This window comes from Lissotriton vulgaris, chromosome 3_1, assembly GCF_964263255.1.
Source record: "Lissotriton vulgaris chromosome 3_1, aLisVul1.2, whole genome shotgun sequence".
Taxonomy (NCBI): domain Eukaryota; kingdom Metazoa; phylum Chordata; class Amphibia; order Caudata; family Salamandridae; genus Lissotriton; species Lissotriton vulgaris.
In genome coordinates this window covers 1,862,160,583-1,862,176,799 of record NC_141689.1, presented here as the reverse complement: position 1 = coordinate 1,862,176,799, position 16,217 = coordinate 1,862,160,583, and the positions used below count along the sequence as shown (strand labels likewise).

General features: G+C 44.2%; 1 protein-coding gene across 1 annotated transcript in view; it reads left to right on the top strand.

Annotated features, from left to right (window-relative positions):
* The window catches only part of PLRG1 (pleiotropic regulator 1), a 165,243-nt gene that overhangs the window by 96,521 nt on the left and 52,505 nt on the right, over window positions 1-16,217 (top strand). Inside the window, exons 9-13 of the mRNA XM_086962327.1 lie at window positions 602-751; window positions 869-970; window positions 7,580-7,682; window positions 8,361-8,469; window positions 11,064-11,203. Of these exons, the coding sequence (XP_086818453.1) occupies window positions 602-751; window positions 869-970; window positions 7,580-7,682; window positions 8,361-8,469; window positions 11,064-11,203 (604 nt within the window). The remainder of the gene's footprint in view (window positions 1-601; window positions 752-868; window positions 971-7,579; window positions 7,683-8,360; window positions 8,470-11,063; window positions 11,204-16,217) is intronic.

Genomic DNA, 16,217 nt, shown 5'->3' with positions numbered 1-16,217 from the left:
ATTGCGCATGTTGTTTTCGACCGCCCTGAGACCGCCGGCCAAAAACCACATGTGCGGTGTAGGTAGGGCCCACCACTCCCCCCTCATAACCCGGCCCCACCCCAAGCTAAATTAAAACGAAAATAAAACTGGTTTTAAACCTTTTTTTATGTTTTTTTAAAATGTTGGCAGGGGTGGGGGGGGAGGGGGGTTATGCTATTCCGCCATAGCGGAGGAGCCTCATCTGAAACGTATCTCTCTACCTCCTATTTCTCTGTCTTTCTAGTTTGATGTTTAACAGAATGTTATGTTTCTGATTTTATTTAGTAGATGTCTTTTAAAGCTGTTGTGGGAACCCATCTCCTTCATGCTTTACCAACAGTACTTGTTTGGTTCATGAAACGGCTGTAGAATCTCAAATATAGTTAGGATACCTTCGTTCACTCATTCAAGCTGACATGCCTCCTCTAGTTTTCTAGTTGTGTTCTTTAGTTGCTTTCTCCACTTTGACTGTTCTAATAAACCAGTCCCGTTGTATTACGTAGTTGCATACCTAGATTGAGCTTTCTTCTTGCCATACACTATTACACTAATATTTTTTTTCTTTCTTGTATCAATTCAGATCTGGGACTTGGCTAGTGGCAAATTGAAGCTGTCGCTAACTGGGCATATTAGCACTGTGCGTGGGGTAATTGTGAGTGCGAGAAGTCCTTACCTTTTTTCTTGTGGAGAAGATAAGCAGGTGAAATGCTGGGATCTTGAGTACAACAAGGTACCTTTCTTTCTTTACCCCGTAATGCAGTGTCTGTGCTCTGTTGTAAACTGAATTTGAACTAACTGCACTGCAATCTGCCATAGTTCAAAACAATTGATTTTCTTTGCTGTTTAGGTCATTAGGCATTATCATGGCCACTTGAGTGCTGTATATGGCTTGGACTTGCACCCAACTATTGATGTCTTGGTAACTTGCAGCAGAGATTCTACTGCACGAGTAAGTAGAAAAATCCTAACATATCATGTAGCTACCTAATGTGTGTTTCCAAGCATAACATTTATTTGTGTATGATTAAAAGGCGCCCACGTGGGAAAAGCTAACAAACCCAGGCAGTTGTTGCCAAATTTGTTTTCATTCAGTGATCATTAATTCTGACATTCTATTTTCTAGTTTTCTAAACAACAAGTTATATTCTCCAGGAGATCATTATTAGTCATTAGTCCCACTCACTTGTGGAATCCTTGCTCCCTTTTTTTTACTAAATATTTTTATATAGATATATACATACACTTCGTTTTTGAAAAGCCATTTTCAGTTTTTAAGTTTATTTTTAGCAGCCTATAAATGTTAGTATTGACAATTTTCACTTGTATACTGCAAAATAACAGCTAATTGTAAATGCAGAAAAATTATCTCTAGAAATAAAATATTGACAAAAAACATTTTCACAAACTTTTTTTAAATGGAAAGGTGAGAGCAAATAGGGAACATGTAGCCTAATAGACTGAATCGCGAACCTTGTAACGCTGCCACCCCAAACTGGTTCTGAAGCTTCAGACAATGTATGCACTTTCCCTACCTAGAACATGTTTTTAAAAGTGGGACCAAACCACCCCACTTTGTTGCAATTCTTTGTAAACAAGGAAGGGTTTACTTTAAGAACTGCTGGGTGACAAGGCCTGGTATATGCCTGAAAACCAGTATCCCAGAGATGTGGAACATCACCTGAAGTCTGCAGTTTTAGCTGGAGGAGCTGAGGTTCTGCCTAGCGCCCAGAAGCTGCCTTCTTGTTCAGAGAGGGATGGAGCTTACTTAGTCATACGGAAGAAGGCTATCCAGAAGGAGAAGACCCAACGTGTTCTTAGCTTGGGAATCACCCATAAAAAAGCAGAGTGACTTTGAGAGTTAGCCAGGGGCAACCGTGCTGCAAGTGGGTGCCCAGGTCTCTCCTCAGTTTACTCTGGGAACTGCGTCCCAAAAACCTCTTATCGTTCCTATGTCCCCTGATAATTGCAGCTTGACACTGCTGCTGCCGCCTACTGTTTGGAAAACCACTGTACTGGGTGAGACCCTATCTGCCTAATAATCTTGCAGCTTCCGGTAGCACATGTCTGTGGATGCATCAGTTCATTGGAGTGATGCAAGTACTTTGCCTGAAGTATTTGTGTGCTCCGGGCCCAGAAAAGGGTCATGACGCCCTGTTATACACTCCTGCATTGGCTTTATAGAAGGCAGCAACTACTGACGGTGCTGGGATTTCTAAGCCAAAGCCTACTGAGCTGCATTTGTGCTCCCCTTGGAGGCTGCACCTATACAGAGCCTTGGATTTCCACTTGTATCTCAATGATACCCAAATGGCAGATTAGTCGACGAGCAAATTGAATTTGCTTGGGAGATACATGGAGGGTTCAGGAGAGTGTAGCTTCCATTTTGCTTATTAAAGTAATTGTTGATAGATGTTTATAGTTGTCAACAGTGTCAAGGCTCCCTCCCAGTTGCCAGTACGGATTAAAAAAGATATTTGTGCCTGTTACAAATTGATGTTATGAAATTTTTTTTTTAGTACAACGGGGGGGCTTCTGATTGGAGATGATCAGAAATTGTGGGTCACGGTTTGTTGGGTGTACTTCTGAAACAGTTTCTATTGTTTTGGAGAAGGGCTGGCAACTGGATGTTTTTTGGTAAATGTACAGGTGTTGGGTAATATTTATTTTAATGATGTGAACAGCTACTGTTATTATGAAGCATGTGGGGGTACATATGTGAGTTAACACAATGAAACTTGACTAGATTGGGATTTGAGTTTTCTGTGCGCTTTCGATTTTTGAGGTTCACTTAAAGGGTTGGAAGAGTCACAGAGAGCAGGCCCAAATAGATATTATTGTAACTCTCCTTGGAGAGAGGGTGGTGCCAGCTAGTATTGGTAGGGTTCAAGGATCATAGAATAATTTGACAGGGGACAAGAGGTAAGTTTATATTTGTGAGAAGGTGACTTGGTATATGCTGTCCACTAGTTAAAGTGGGCTCCTGTACCAATCCACATGACACTTATGATGTATGAGGTCAAAGATAGCTTTTATGAAAGCTATCCTAATAGTAGCTATGGAGAGCAGCCTTCAGGCTTAATCTTGAATGAATGTGAAGCAGCTTGATTTACCAGAATATCACCCCCAAGTAGTTATATAAAAATATGTATGTATTAATATAGCACTCTGCTATCCTCTACACGAGGTTAGAACAACAAGCACACAATACTGGATCAATAGAACAGTTGTAAGTAGCACAATACACAGCGGGCTCCAGGGGGAGAACGAACCATATACTAAAAAAGTGGTATGACAATCACGACTTGACTAGACAGTGCCTAGTGCACGTAGAATTGCTGGGACCCCAAGGAGCCACCCAAGGTGATGACGCAGGAGGCCCACAGAGGACGGGTGCAGTGAGGAAACACGACCGCATGCTCCGTACAACTCTATGGGTAAAGTCGCGGTTGCAAAGTTGAAGTTTAAGTGCCCTTCTAGGAGGACTTCGAGCAAACCCTTCGGAACTTAAGAGTTTAAAGAGCCGCCCCACCCATGGATACCGTAGTATCGAAGTTACCTAACCCAGGGAAGCCGGGTGCATATGTCTGAAGTGGCGTTGGAAACTCTTGTGGTTCTCTATGGAAGGAAGTGAAGAAGTACTGCTGCTGTGAAGTTGAAAAGGGTCCGGTGGAATCCAAGCCTGGATCCTGGATGGAAGGAACCTGAAAGCAGAGGGGTCCGAGTCTGGGTCACTTCAGAGTGACCAGGTGCGAAGTAGACAAATGCCCACCGATGTCTTGTCCTTCAGGTATGAAGAAGGGATGCTTGACTCTGCAGCCACAAGGTTGTAGAGTGCTGAGGGGTCGGTGTTCGGCAGGAGCACCAACAAGCCTTGGCAACAGCAATACACGCAGGAAGGACAAACAGGTTACGGTGTGGATCAGCGAAGTCCAGTGGACTCTCCAAGTAATGGAGAGTCAGGGCATGTCTGGAGCTACCAGGAAAGCCCAAGAACACTCAAGATGACCCTCAGACCGAAGGACCAGGAGTCGCTAGGGGACCTCGATCAAGATTGCAAAGCACTAGCCAAGGGAGCACACCGTGCGAGAAGGCTGGAGCTCTTTAGTGCAACTACTGCTCGGGGTCAGTAGCACACGGGGTCCAAAGCACAAGCTCAGGAATCACCAACAAGCATATGCACTTGCAAATGGACGCGGTGCACAGGTGTTCGGGTTACGCAATCCCCAAGAGGGATGCTGGCCTCAAACTCGGTGAGAGGGCAGATCGACCTCCGGTACTTTTAGGAACCACCTCCTGTGTTGCTAAAATCTTCGGAGTTCGCAGGAGCTCAGGAGCAGCTACTGGTCAGTTGCGCTTTCGGTGCCTAGAACGCAGGGGAGTGCATCCTTCACCCCAAGGGAGATTCTTCTGATGTCTTAAGTGCCCCACAGGTCCTTCACAGAGCCTGTATGGAGTCGCGGCACAAACTAAGCTTCGGACGGAAAGGTGGATGAAGTCCAGGTCAGTCGAGGTCCAACGAAGTTCAAGGTGTCCAGTCGGTCGAAGGTCAGTGGCTTCTTCTTGTAGAGTCTTGTCCACTTAAAATCTAATGTCCTGTAGCCAGGTAACCCATTTTATACCCACGGGAGAGGGTTGGACAGATTCAGGTGACCCTCCTAGGGGAGTGGCAGGACAGAGGGGTGGCTAAACCCATGTCCTTTGTCCAGTTTCGTGCCAGAGCAGGAGCCAATGGTTCCCAGAACTGGTTTGAGCTGGACTATGCACAGGGACACAAAATGTGCCCCGAGTGCAAACTTTGAGGCACTCCGAGTACACCCACCCAGCCCCAGTACATTAAACCCTGTCTGGAAGGTGGTCACACCTCCCTGTGACAGGATGTTTATTGTGCTGCCTTCCCCTGCTCGAGCTTGGCTAAGCAGCAGGGGGGCAGGAATGTGTCTCTGGCTGGCAGCATCCATTTTGTGCTGTCCGGGTTGAGAAGGCTGTCACCGGGTAGACCAGTGTCTCCACGAGCGTCGCTTCAGAAGGGTGGAATCATACCTCCAACACCAGTTACTGGTGTGGAGGTATGATTCCAAGGTGTTTGACACCAAACCTAATATGTTTCTATGCAGCCATTTTCTAGATAGCATTTACCGCGACGTTATTATGCACCTCTACCTATATGTCCGGCTGAGTCTCAGAAAAACTGGGAGAATGGTTTCCGAAGGCTGCAGAGGGGCTCTGCTCATGCATGGGCACCCTCTCACATAAAACCCAGCACCCTGCCTTCAGGATTATGAAGACCTGCCATGGGGTGACTAATAAGTTTTAAGTGTTGTGACCATTTGATATAGTGAACCTAGATCTAAAGTAAGTGGTGCATGCACCATCTTGCCTAGGCTGCAGTAGCAGACCTCGAGTTCCATTTTGTATTGCCTCTCATGGGTGCATAATACATGCTCTAGCCCATGGGAGGCCTCTGGAGTACCTATACCCTGTGTACATGGTGTACCATATACTAGGGACTGATCAGGGTACCCCAGTATCTAATCTGGAGGGCACCAAAGTACATGTATTTCAATGTAAGGGAGAAAGCAGATAGGCTGGGGTCCTGATTAGCAGGATTCCAGCCAGACTAAAAGTGAGACTTAAAGTAACAAGCATTTGCAATGCAATAGGTCTAGCATTTGCAAGAGTTTGAGCTATTCGCATTGTAAATGACAATGTTGTTTAATTGTGTTTTGAAAATCTGCAAGCGGTGTATAAACACGCACTTATGAGAAGCAAGGCTGGCGTTAACTGTGCCTTTGTTACTGCCAGCTTTGCTTCTCGTAAACAAGGGCTATAACTACTATGTGGGTATTTAAGCACCACTTGCAGGTTTGAAAAAACTCAAATAAAAAGTATTGTCATTACAATGCCAATAGCCCAACTCTTGCAAATGCAATACCTATCGCATTGCAAATGGTTGTTACTCACTTACTGTGAATCGACCACATTCTTTCTGCAGTCCATCCTTCTTACAGCACTCAAACAGGACACTAGCAGCACTATGCATGTCACTGCAGGACACTCAGACGTTACTGCATGCGATGCTGTAGATCACTAGGCGGTCCTAGGTGTGTTACTGACTGGACTCTCACGTAACTGTGAGTCAACCCTAAGTATCGCCCTAGTCAGACACTCCAGCAGCCTCATATAAGTGGCTCCTTCTAGGAGTCCTACGTAAGTCACTAGCAGGACATTCAATCACCCCAGAGTGTCACCTTTGCATGTAGCACAGTCCATCACGCTCCCTGTGTTCTTTTCTCCAATGCATCCAATTAAAAAGAGGCCATTCCGATTGGACCCTTAGCAAAGGAGTATTCTGTTGATGAACAACGGTTTGTTGTGTTCGATGGTGTGACCAAAATAAATTCTTGCCAGAAATGGACTGTATTGCGATGGATTGTCCTCTCATTTAAAATGTGTTCTGCCTTGGCCAAGAGGTATCTCTCTGAGGGCTTTAGGATTCATTCCACCAGGACAAAATCTGCTACTACAGCCTTGGCTTTGCTGGCGGTGTGCAGGGGGGTTAGGGTGCGAGGGCAGTGGGAGTGGTTGGGGGTCCTGGTGGGTAGTATTTGAATATCTGCTAGGCAGTCACTTGGACATCTCTCTATGCTTTCACAATGCACTATTGCATCATATCTGAAGTCTGCAGTGTTGATTCTGAAATCTAAAGTGAGGGTCATATTCCTCTCTTAGCACTGCTGGATTTCCTGATGTAGGTCCACTCCTCAGACCATCTCTTTGGAGGAGGCATTGCTTTGGTATAGATTCACAAAGTTACGATTCTGCGTGTAGCAGTATCTATGATAGAAATAAGTTATTATTCTTTGAGTGTGCATTTGGGTTATCGTAATATGAATACGGTGGGAAATGTATGGGTGAGAGTGGTTTAATGGGATAAAGGTATTTAGGAGACCGAAGGCATGGAAAATAGCTTTTTTTATGCTTTCCACCAATTACAATGTTATTGGGTACGTGTGTCAGGTGGGACAATTGTTATGGTCTTGAAGGGGCTTCTTTAGGCGAGAAAGGGTTTGTGTTTGGAAGCTGGTGTGACTGTTGATTTGAGGATTGACTGGGAGTAAGGTGAATAGAAGAGTATTTTACTACAAATATGGGCCCACCTGTACTAGGCAGAATATTGACTCATTTAACAGACTGCAAATCTGCTACACTTTTCTTCAAGCTGTGATAGACATGTACAAATCCATTACATCTACTTCCTTCTATCTGTAAACAAGTGGATTAAGACATCAGGCTAATGCCAGCTTTATAGGGCTGATGTGCTACACGTGTACGTATACTTTTGTTCAACTTGTAACCATATACTTGACATAAGTGATTTTTGTTTGTTAGTGACTTTAAATATGTGGTACTCTCGGAATGGGACTTGATGAATTGAGCAAATTTCGATTTCCCTGAAATGTATTAAAAAACAAAAATCTGTGAAACTTTCTATGTTGAAAAGTGACTCCTTCTATATGAGAGCTAAAGTGTTTTACTTAAATGTACTCTTCTGTGTTAGATTTGGGATGTGAGGACAAAAGCTGGAGTACATACCTTACAAGGGCACACAAATGCAGTGGCAACAGTGAGATGTCAAGCGGCAGAACCACAAATTGTAACTGGTAAGCTGGAGCTCTGCAGAGATTTATTCTACAATATTGATTTCCTGTTTTGTAATTGGAAATGTACATTTAAATTTCAAATCACAGTAGCTTGAGTACATCTTACATGTTCAGTTTAATATCTTTACTATGGTGCACTTTAATATTTTTGAGGAAATAAGGGTTAGAGCTCTTAGGTTGTACAAAACATTTATTTGGTGGATGGTTTTGGCGATAGGGGAGAAGGCAGACTTTATGGTGAAAGGTGAATAAGCCTTCAGACTAAGCCTGCAATTGTTTTTCTTTCTCTGATTACTCCTTCATTTGGGCTGATGACAGTGCAGTAACCTCACACCTATCTGTGCCTCTGTTGTGTGTTCTCGAGGAAGGAGACTACCCTGCTGTGAGAAGCATGACCGTTTAAGACAATGGAGCCACATCTCCTATCTTACATTTGTGCCTAAAAGTGTGCTAGAAAACATTCAGTGTTGATGTCATAGTGTATTTTACCATGTAGACAGGCATGTGTTTACCTCTAGCCCACTGACCGGTGGAATTCCTCAATTTGCCCTGGCACTGTGGTGGGGAGCCATATTTCCTAATTTTTTCTATTTCATTTTTTTAAAAATTTTTTTTTACATATGATTATTCTGGATGAATTTTGTTGCTTTGTTTACATTAAGTTTCTTTATTTTGCAGGAAGCCATGACACTACAATACGATTATGGGACATGGCAGGCGGAAAAACACACACAACATTGACAAATCACAAAAAGTCTGTGAGAGCAGTTGTTTTGCATCCTAGACAGTAAGGAATTGTCCTTATTTCAGCTTTCCCTTTCTACGCCTTAATGTTTGTTTATGGCTCTTTGTACTTCTGAAATGGAGTTTCTTCTGTCTGAATACACAAAACCTATATCAGGTTGCATCCTATTGCCTTGATAATCAGGTGACTTTTCCTCATAGCACATAGAGCAGTGCTTTTTTTCCTGTTTTTTTTCTAAAGAATAAAGAGCTCTGAATTGGATATATGCAGCAGAACGATTAAAAGGGAACTGCAACTTTTTTTTATTTATAATGAGCATTCCATTGATCACACCTCACTGGTGTAGATACATGGCTTCACTCAACCCAACCTTGATTTTTGGTGGGTCCCCTCCAAGTAATGAAGATCTTTAACTCAAGGGGGGGCTTTGACATCATAACATAATTGATCTCTAGAGGGTACGCGATTTCATGAGGGTCACAGGGAAGAGAAGGCTATCCATGTCACAAAGTCCTCGACATTGAAAGAATAACTAAAAGACCTCAAAGATGATCTCTTAAGATGATGGTGCAGGCTCAAGAGGCCAGATTGGGCAGCTGCCCACAAGTAAGTGCTACAAGGTGAAAAAACAGTAAAATGTACTGTGATTCAGACCCATACCCCAGGGGCGACTCTTGCACAGGGATCTACCTTTGGAGGATCGGGCCTCTTAATGATTCCAGGTGCCACATGGCCATACTTTGAGACCGCTATGCATCCAGAGAGTCATGACAGCAGAAGAATAAAAATTCATGTGCTAATGAGATGAGCTTAATGCTAAACTGATTTGCGTCACTGAAAACATATGACCGCATGGAGACCAGAACATTCAAAATATCTCATATTCATGTGGTGTCATATGGTTAAAAGTACTAAGGGAGTCATAAAGAATCTGAAAGTCCTGACACTTCATCAGGCCACAAGGTTGTAAAGGTTTGTAAGCCAACTGGGATCCACGGCCTAAGGTACCAGAAGAAGCTTTGGTGTTAGGCTATGCCACCAGAACATCGACATTCTATGTAACAATAGATGCTTTTTTAAGCATGTCTCGGTAGTATCCAGAATTGCCATGTCATCAAGAAGAATATACCATGAAACTAGTTATTTATAATGCTGTGATCTTGATGTAAAGAGATGGGCGCCCTAAGGTTCTCATGAGAGCCATTAAAAAATCGCCACTTTGCTTAAGAGCATAGTAGTTTGAACAGAACCTCTAACCCTTTTGAAGAACAAAATGGGCATGTGAAAGTGATTTACTTGCATGCTCTACTTAGCATTATTTCTGAAGGTTAAACCACACTGAAGCTTTCGGCACTTTTAGAGAAGCAGGTTTTCTTATCCAACTTTACATATCTACAGATTAATACTTTGTTCCTACGTCTTTTTAAACTTTTAGGCTGCGTTGTTTGATGACTTCATTACACTTTACAGTCACTCTCAATGTAGACATCTGAGCTTTTCTACCATTTTTCCATGCCAAAGGATTATTCTAACAGTTCTGAGACTATTCCGTCTTTATGCACATACACTATTAATATGAAATATGAAAGTGGCCTTGACGGTTGCATGTTAGTCTTGAGGGATCACAGTTGTAGACTTTGGGGATTTCTAGTGTTTTTGCTTAAACAACTACCTGATATGTTTTTTTTTGTGTTCAGGTACAGTCTGTAGAGAATGCACACGCTCACTTGTCCACACGTCTGGTTTAGTGAATAGATCTCTCTTGGCACAGCCAGGAGCCACACATTGTAATACAATAGCTCAAACTTGACAACATTGTGTGAACTTTGGCAAATCACTTTCTGGCCCACTGCCACAGATCCCTAATTTTGCCAACGTGAATATTTGGGACTGGCTGCACAAACTTGACCATGCTTGTTTAAACATCCAGTTAGGATATGTGTGCGCTTTCTCCATTTTTGTTTCAACAAACAAAATAATATTCTAATTATTCAGAGACTGAGCACAAAATAAAAAATAAATTGCCCTTAAGCAAAAGAAATAATAACTTGCGCATTCAACTTGGGTTCTACTATTAACCACTGGACTATTTGAGCGTATACTAAGTTGAGCTGATCAGCAAGACCTTGTGATTGCACTCTGCCTTTCAGTGTACTCTGCTTGTTCTGCAAAGGCCCATGTCTGGTGAATGTCTGTTTTCCTGTTCCACAAGTGACATAATTGACATCTGACAAAGGCTACAAAGCAAACATGATGTCTAGTGCTAGTGACGTCACTGCATTTGAAGTTCATTAAAGTCATTAGAGATACATTGCAGGCAGAGCAACATAACTGTTTAAGAAGCTTTACTTGTGTTTTTTTGTGATTTTTGCAAAACGTGAGGGACATTTCAGCTGTGATGAAATTTTGTCTGTGAATTATGCAAGCCAAGTTCAATCTCGTATCATACACTACATAATGTCTGTGTACACATTTCTTGAATCCCTGCTCCAACTTTCTATCTTTGTTCAATATGGGTTGCTTGACATGCAGTCTTTAGTTAAAAAGGAAAGAAACGACCGTGGAAAGTACAGAAAGTGTTATTTCACTGACATTTTGTCCCTTCTTCCCTCAATCTTGATGTAATTTTCTTTCAGGTATACATTTGCATCTGGCTCTCCAGATAATATTAAACAATGGAGGTTCCCAGATGGAAACTTCATTCAAAACCTTTCTGGCCATAATGCGATTATCAACACGCTGGCAGTCAATTCTGATGGAGTTCTAGTATCTGGAGGTAAGACATTGAACCTTTTCATTAAAACAGTTTGTGATAGAGGCTACATGTTATACCACTAGGTGATTTTTGCAGGAATAGTGTTGCATGACCCCAAAAAAGCATGATGGGAACCCAAACAATTTTTCAGTTTTTATATCAAATGTACAAAACTATTTTGTCACTTTCACGATGAGTGGATTTCAGTTTTCCTTTATTTACTATATTGACACTGCAACACGTCTCCTGCATAGCTATTTTCCCTGCCTATCCTGGGGCCAGATGGGCCTAGGGCAGGTGATTGGTATCTCCCCTGTCTAGGGAAACCTTGGGTCGCATATCAAAGGCGACAGAGGCTTTTGAAGCCTCCTGCCTTGATATGATGATTTACCAGCCTTCCTAGAGGAGGAGATGTAGGAAGCGAAAGGGGTATGTCATGCAGAGTCCAGGTATTCCCTTACTAGTGGAGAGGGTCTTGCTTTAGCAATCCCAAGGTACTTTTCTATGGTGTAGTTTGGTCGAGCAGCCTAATGCTCAACATAGACGAGTGTTAGATATTTGCAAATACACACAATAGTCAATAAACACGAGATCCACAGCAATGTATAAAAATAACACCTATATTTATATATATTTAGGCACCAGAAGCAATACGATTAGGTAAGTACGTCTTTCAATAGAAATACTTTTGCTTTCAAACAGTTGACACTTAGGGCATTTTTCGAAAGCGTCAATGTTTTCTTTCCTATGGGAGGAAAAACAAATACGACATTTCAGGAACAGTACAGCGACTTACGAGACCATTCTCTTGGACTTAAGTTTAGTGTAGGGCACAAGGGCGGCCGGATTCAGGGGTGCAATACAGCGTTGGGTGGTCAATGTTAGTTTATAGCAATTGGTCTTCGCATAAAGAGGCTGCAGGTTTTGACTGGGTGGCCAGTCTGGCTGAACCAACATGGAGGCTCAGGCTTCACGATGCTCAGGGGCTTGGGGACACTTTTGATCCTCTTCTACATTGGCGACGGGTGCATAGTTGTCCTTAGATGTTGGGTTTTTCTTACCCAGAGCAGTCACGGTAGAGGGGACCTGCAAACCGAGGCTGCAAGCGATGTCAGGGAGTTTTCGAGGAGTCAAACCACAGTGGACTTGTTCTTGGGAAGGCTAGAGGAACCACACTGACACCATTGGGCTACTTCAACTCTGGCTTGGAGCAATGGATGCAGTGGTGCCCATAGTGGTCTTGAAGTCCTCTCAGGCCCCTTTGGGTCAACTAGTTCATGGGAGTTCTTGGTTCCTGGTCGAAGTGCTGGCAGGTCTTCGAGGCTTTGGAGACAAAGCAGCTGCAGGACAAGTCATCATATGGTACAATTGTCGAAGTCAGCATGCCGGCAGGGTTGGTCCCAAGTCAGTAGGGTTCAGGGGGTACCTCTAATGTACCCTCCGGGTGTATTTAATAATAAATCCATCACTGGGTTTATTAATACAAAGTGTCTAATACCAAACAACATAGGTTTCAGTGAAGCAATTGTGTGGCTGGGAAACTCATGTTGACCAGTGCCCAATACATACCTTAAGATGGCCTCCCTGTTCACTTATACTGTCAGTAATTGAGCTGGCTAGCACAGGGGCATATCTGCTCATGCAGACATGTCCTCACATGGAATATAATGCGCCGTTCCTTAGGGCTGCTGTAGGGGGGGAAGGGTCTGTCATATTGTGTTATCACTTTTTAGAGCACCTTGTCAAGAAGCCTGCAGTACCAGTCTCTATGAATTTGGTGCTGGTTCCCTTAGAGTGGCACAAACTATGCTGCAGCTCTTAGAGGACCCTCCTTATGCCCTAGCTACTAGAGGTACCACTTACTAGTGACTTACAGAGGTGCTAAATGCCTGGCCACATGAGGATCAAGTGCCAAGTTTTCTTGTTTTGGGGAAGGAACAGTGGCGACCTGGTTAGCAGGACCCCAGTGTGCTTCAGTCAGAGTTACATTAAATACAAGGCAAAAAGTGTGTGGGGGAGGGACTACTGCAATAAGAGCCAGTTTCCTGGGTGCTGCAGGGATTATTTTTTTGTGATAACACAGTTCTGTAGTAGGGGATCTCTGTGTATAGTCATAATCTAGTGAATAGTGCCGCCCATGTGCGTGGACCCCAGAGCAATCAAAAATAATCTCTTAAGGTGTCGAAAAAATGGAGAACTGCACAGACACTTAAGAGAGAATTAAAGACAGATAATGCAGCCTATAAAATCAGGCTACACTGTCCAGTACTTCAACTAGAAATTTCACCAAAAATCCACAAACAGCAAAGCCTGTCCAGATTTCCCTTGCCTAAACAGCAAAAACCCCTCTGGAATGATATAGAGGAAGACCTGGACAGACAAGCCCCGTAGGCTCTCATTATGTGGCTCAGAACAGGATACTGTGCCTTTTAGAAAACTTTCCAGAACTTCACAGTATCCCAGAATGCACTGCAGGTCCCTTTTACTTTCAGTTCTTTTTGAAGGCGTAACACGCTAGACCTCTAGCATTCCTTACATGAATATCTCTCTCCACCGGGGAGAAGGGCGGGCGCTTATGACTATAACCGAGATACCCCTACTACAGAACTGGAGTTACAGGACAGAAACTACTCCTTCTGTAGTAGGGGATCTCTGTGTATAGTCATAATCTAGTGAATAGAATGGCAAGCCCATCCCCACACCAAAGCGGCAGTGGAGAAACGAGAAATAACACCACTATTGTGCGAACAGATTTTGCAGCGAAGCCTGCCCAACCTGAGCGTCTGCCCTGGCATCAGTGTTCAGGCAGTAATGCTTAGCAAAGGTATGGACCGACTTCCAAGTGGCCGCCTTGCATATTTCTGCAATTGGAACATTACGGAGCAAAGCCGTCGTGGCAGCTTTGCCCCTGGTGGAATGAGCCTTAGGTTTACCCCCTAAGGTCTTATTAGCCTTTTGGTAACACCGTCCACCTAGAGATGGACTGTTTAGAGGTAGCAAGACCGGTCCTGACTGATCCATAATTGATAAACAATTGGTCTGACCTACGAATATCCTTGGTCCTATCCAGATAAAATTTCAACACCCTCCTAACATCCAGGGAATGCAGCGATCTTTCCTCTGGAGAGGAAGGATTCTGAAAAAACATAGGTAAAGTTATGGTCTGGTTAACATGAAAATCAGATATAACCTTTGAAAGAAATTTAGGGTGAGTACGCATAACAACCTTAGCAGCATGAAATACAGTATAAGGTTCTCCTGGCAACACAACACCTGAATTTCACTCACCCTGCGGGCCGATGTAATGGCCACGAGGAACGCCGCCTTCCAGGACAGGTGCTGCAACAAAGCCTTATTAATAGGTTCAAAAGGCTCCTTCATCAATCTGACAGCACCACATTGAATTCCCATGAAGGTGAAGGAAGCCGGACAGGAGGGAACACTTTCTTCAAGCCTTCCAAAAAATCTTTGATCACAGGGATCTGAAAGAAGGAAGGGCATTTCCTGTAGGCAGTCAGCGCAGCAAGATGAACCTTAATGGAATGGATAAGGCCAGACTGCGCCTGATTCAGAAAACATGGAAGGATGACATCTTCCTTACACGTCGTCCACGAACATTCCACAACGAAGCCCTCCTCTTAAACAAGGTTGGAGCGCAAAGAAAGAGATGAGAAAAGGAGACATCGGTCTCGTACGCCGTCGAGGGACAGATCAATATCCAAAATACCTTTGTGCTCTGAGTCTCCGTCGGAATCGAAGTCGAGACGTCCTTCGCCGCCGAGACGTCCTTCGCCATCGAAACGCCCTTCACCATCGAAACGCCCTTCACCATCGAGACGTCCTACGCGACAAAGTGAGAATACCCATAAGATGAAGTCGACATCAAAGCGTAGGCGGTCCAAGTCTGGCTCGCCTACGCGTCAAGAGGCTGGGGCTCGACATCGACACATCCACGTCAAAGCCCGCCGCCGAGAGGGACCGTGCCGACATCGAGATCACTGCCTACGTCGAGAGGTCCAATTGCATCGGCGTCGAGCCGAATACCAAGGGCTTCGACGCCGGAGAAACACATGCATTCGGCGTGGAGACGCATGGCGTCGACACATCTGTTGCCGAGGAGATCGACGTTGAGATCTCGAAAAACGCCCCCTGTGTCTAGAAGGTCGCGATCTAGATAGACGTCGAGAAGGTCGATGTCGTGGAGATCACACTTAGATCATGGGTCTCCACCTGCAATAGGGCAATGTCGAGAGACCGTTCGACGCGGGACGCCCAGGTGGTGTTGTCAAAGAGTGCTTCTTCCTCCCCAGGACTTCAGATAGTGCAAGTCCCTCCTGAATCCTCACCAGTAGCGTCTCCAGCCCGGCCAACTAATATCTCACCGAGATGGCTAGGGAACATAAGAGAGTGGAAGATTTATCTGTCACGTTCAAGGTCCAGATCACCTATAATTCAGTTCGTACACTCTTCTGAAAGACACGAAGGTCCCCATCTGTAAGAAGGCGATCATCACCTTCTCCTAGGAGTCTGGCCTCCCGATCTCGCTACCGCTCTCCTAGAAGACTGAGCCATAGATCTTCTTCATGGTCGTCAGACTCCAAAGCGGACTATTCTCTTATTCTTTCTTCCTCTCCTCTGAGTAGAATATCGCCCATTGATGATATTCTGACCATCAATGAGGTTCTCTGCCGAGGGGCTGCGAAAGTTCACATTGAAATGCCTGTCTCCACCACCAAGACATCGGTCATCTTTGAAACACTGCACCAAAGGTCTTCCTCTAGGCCATTGCTTCCTCTAGTGCCTGGATTGCTGGAGCCTGCTCTGCAAAAATTCCTTACTCCAGCATTCGGTGGGGGCAGCCACATCTCTGATCACTAAGAAATATAAGGCTCCCGAGAACTACCCCTTTTTTCTGAGGGTTGACCCTCCACTTGACTCTGTTATTATTTCAGCGGCATGGAAGAATCAGATGGGGCATCATCGTCTGTGGTTCCCCCAGATAGAAGCAGTAAGGCCATGGATTCTGTCGGCAAGA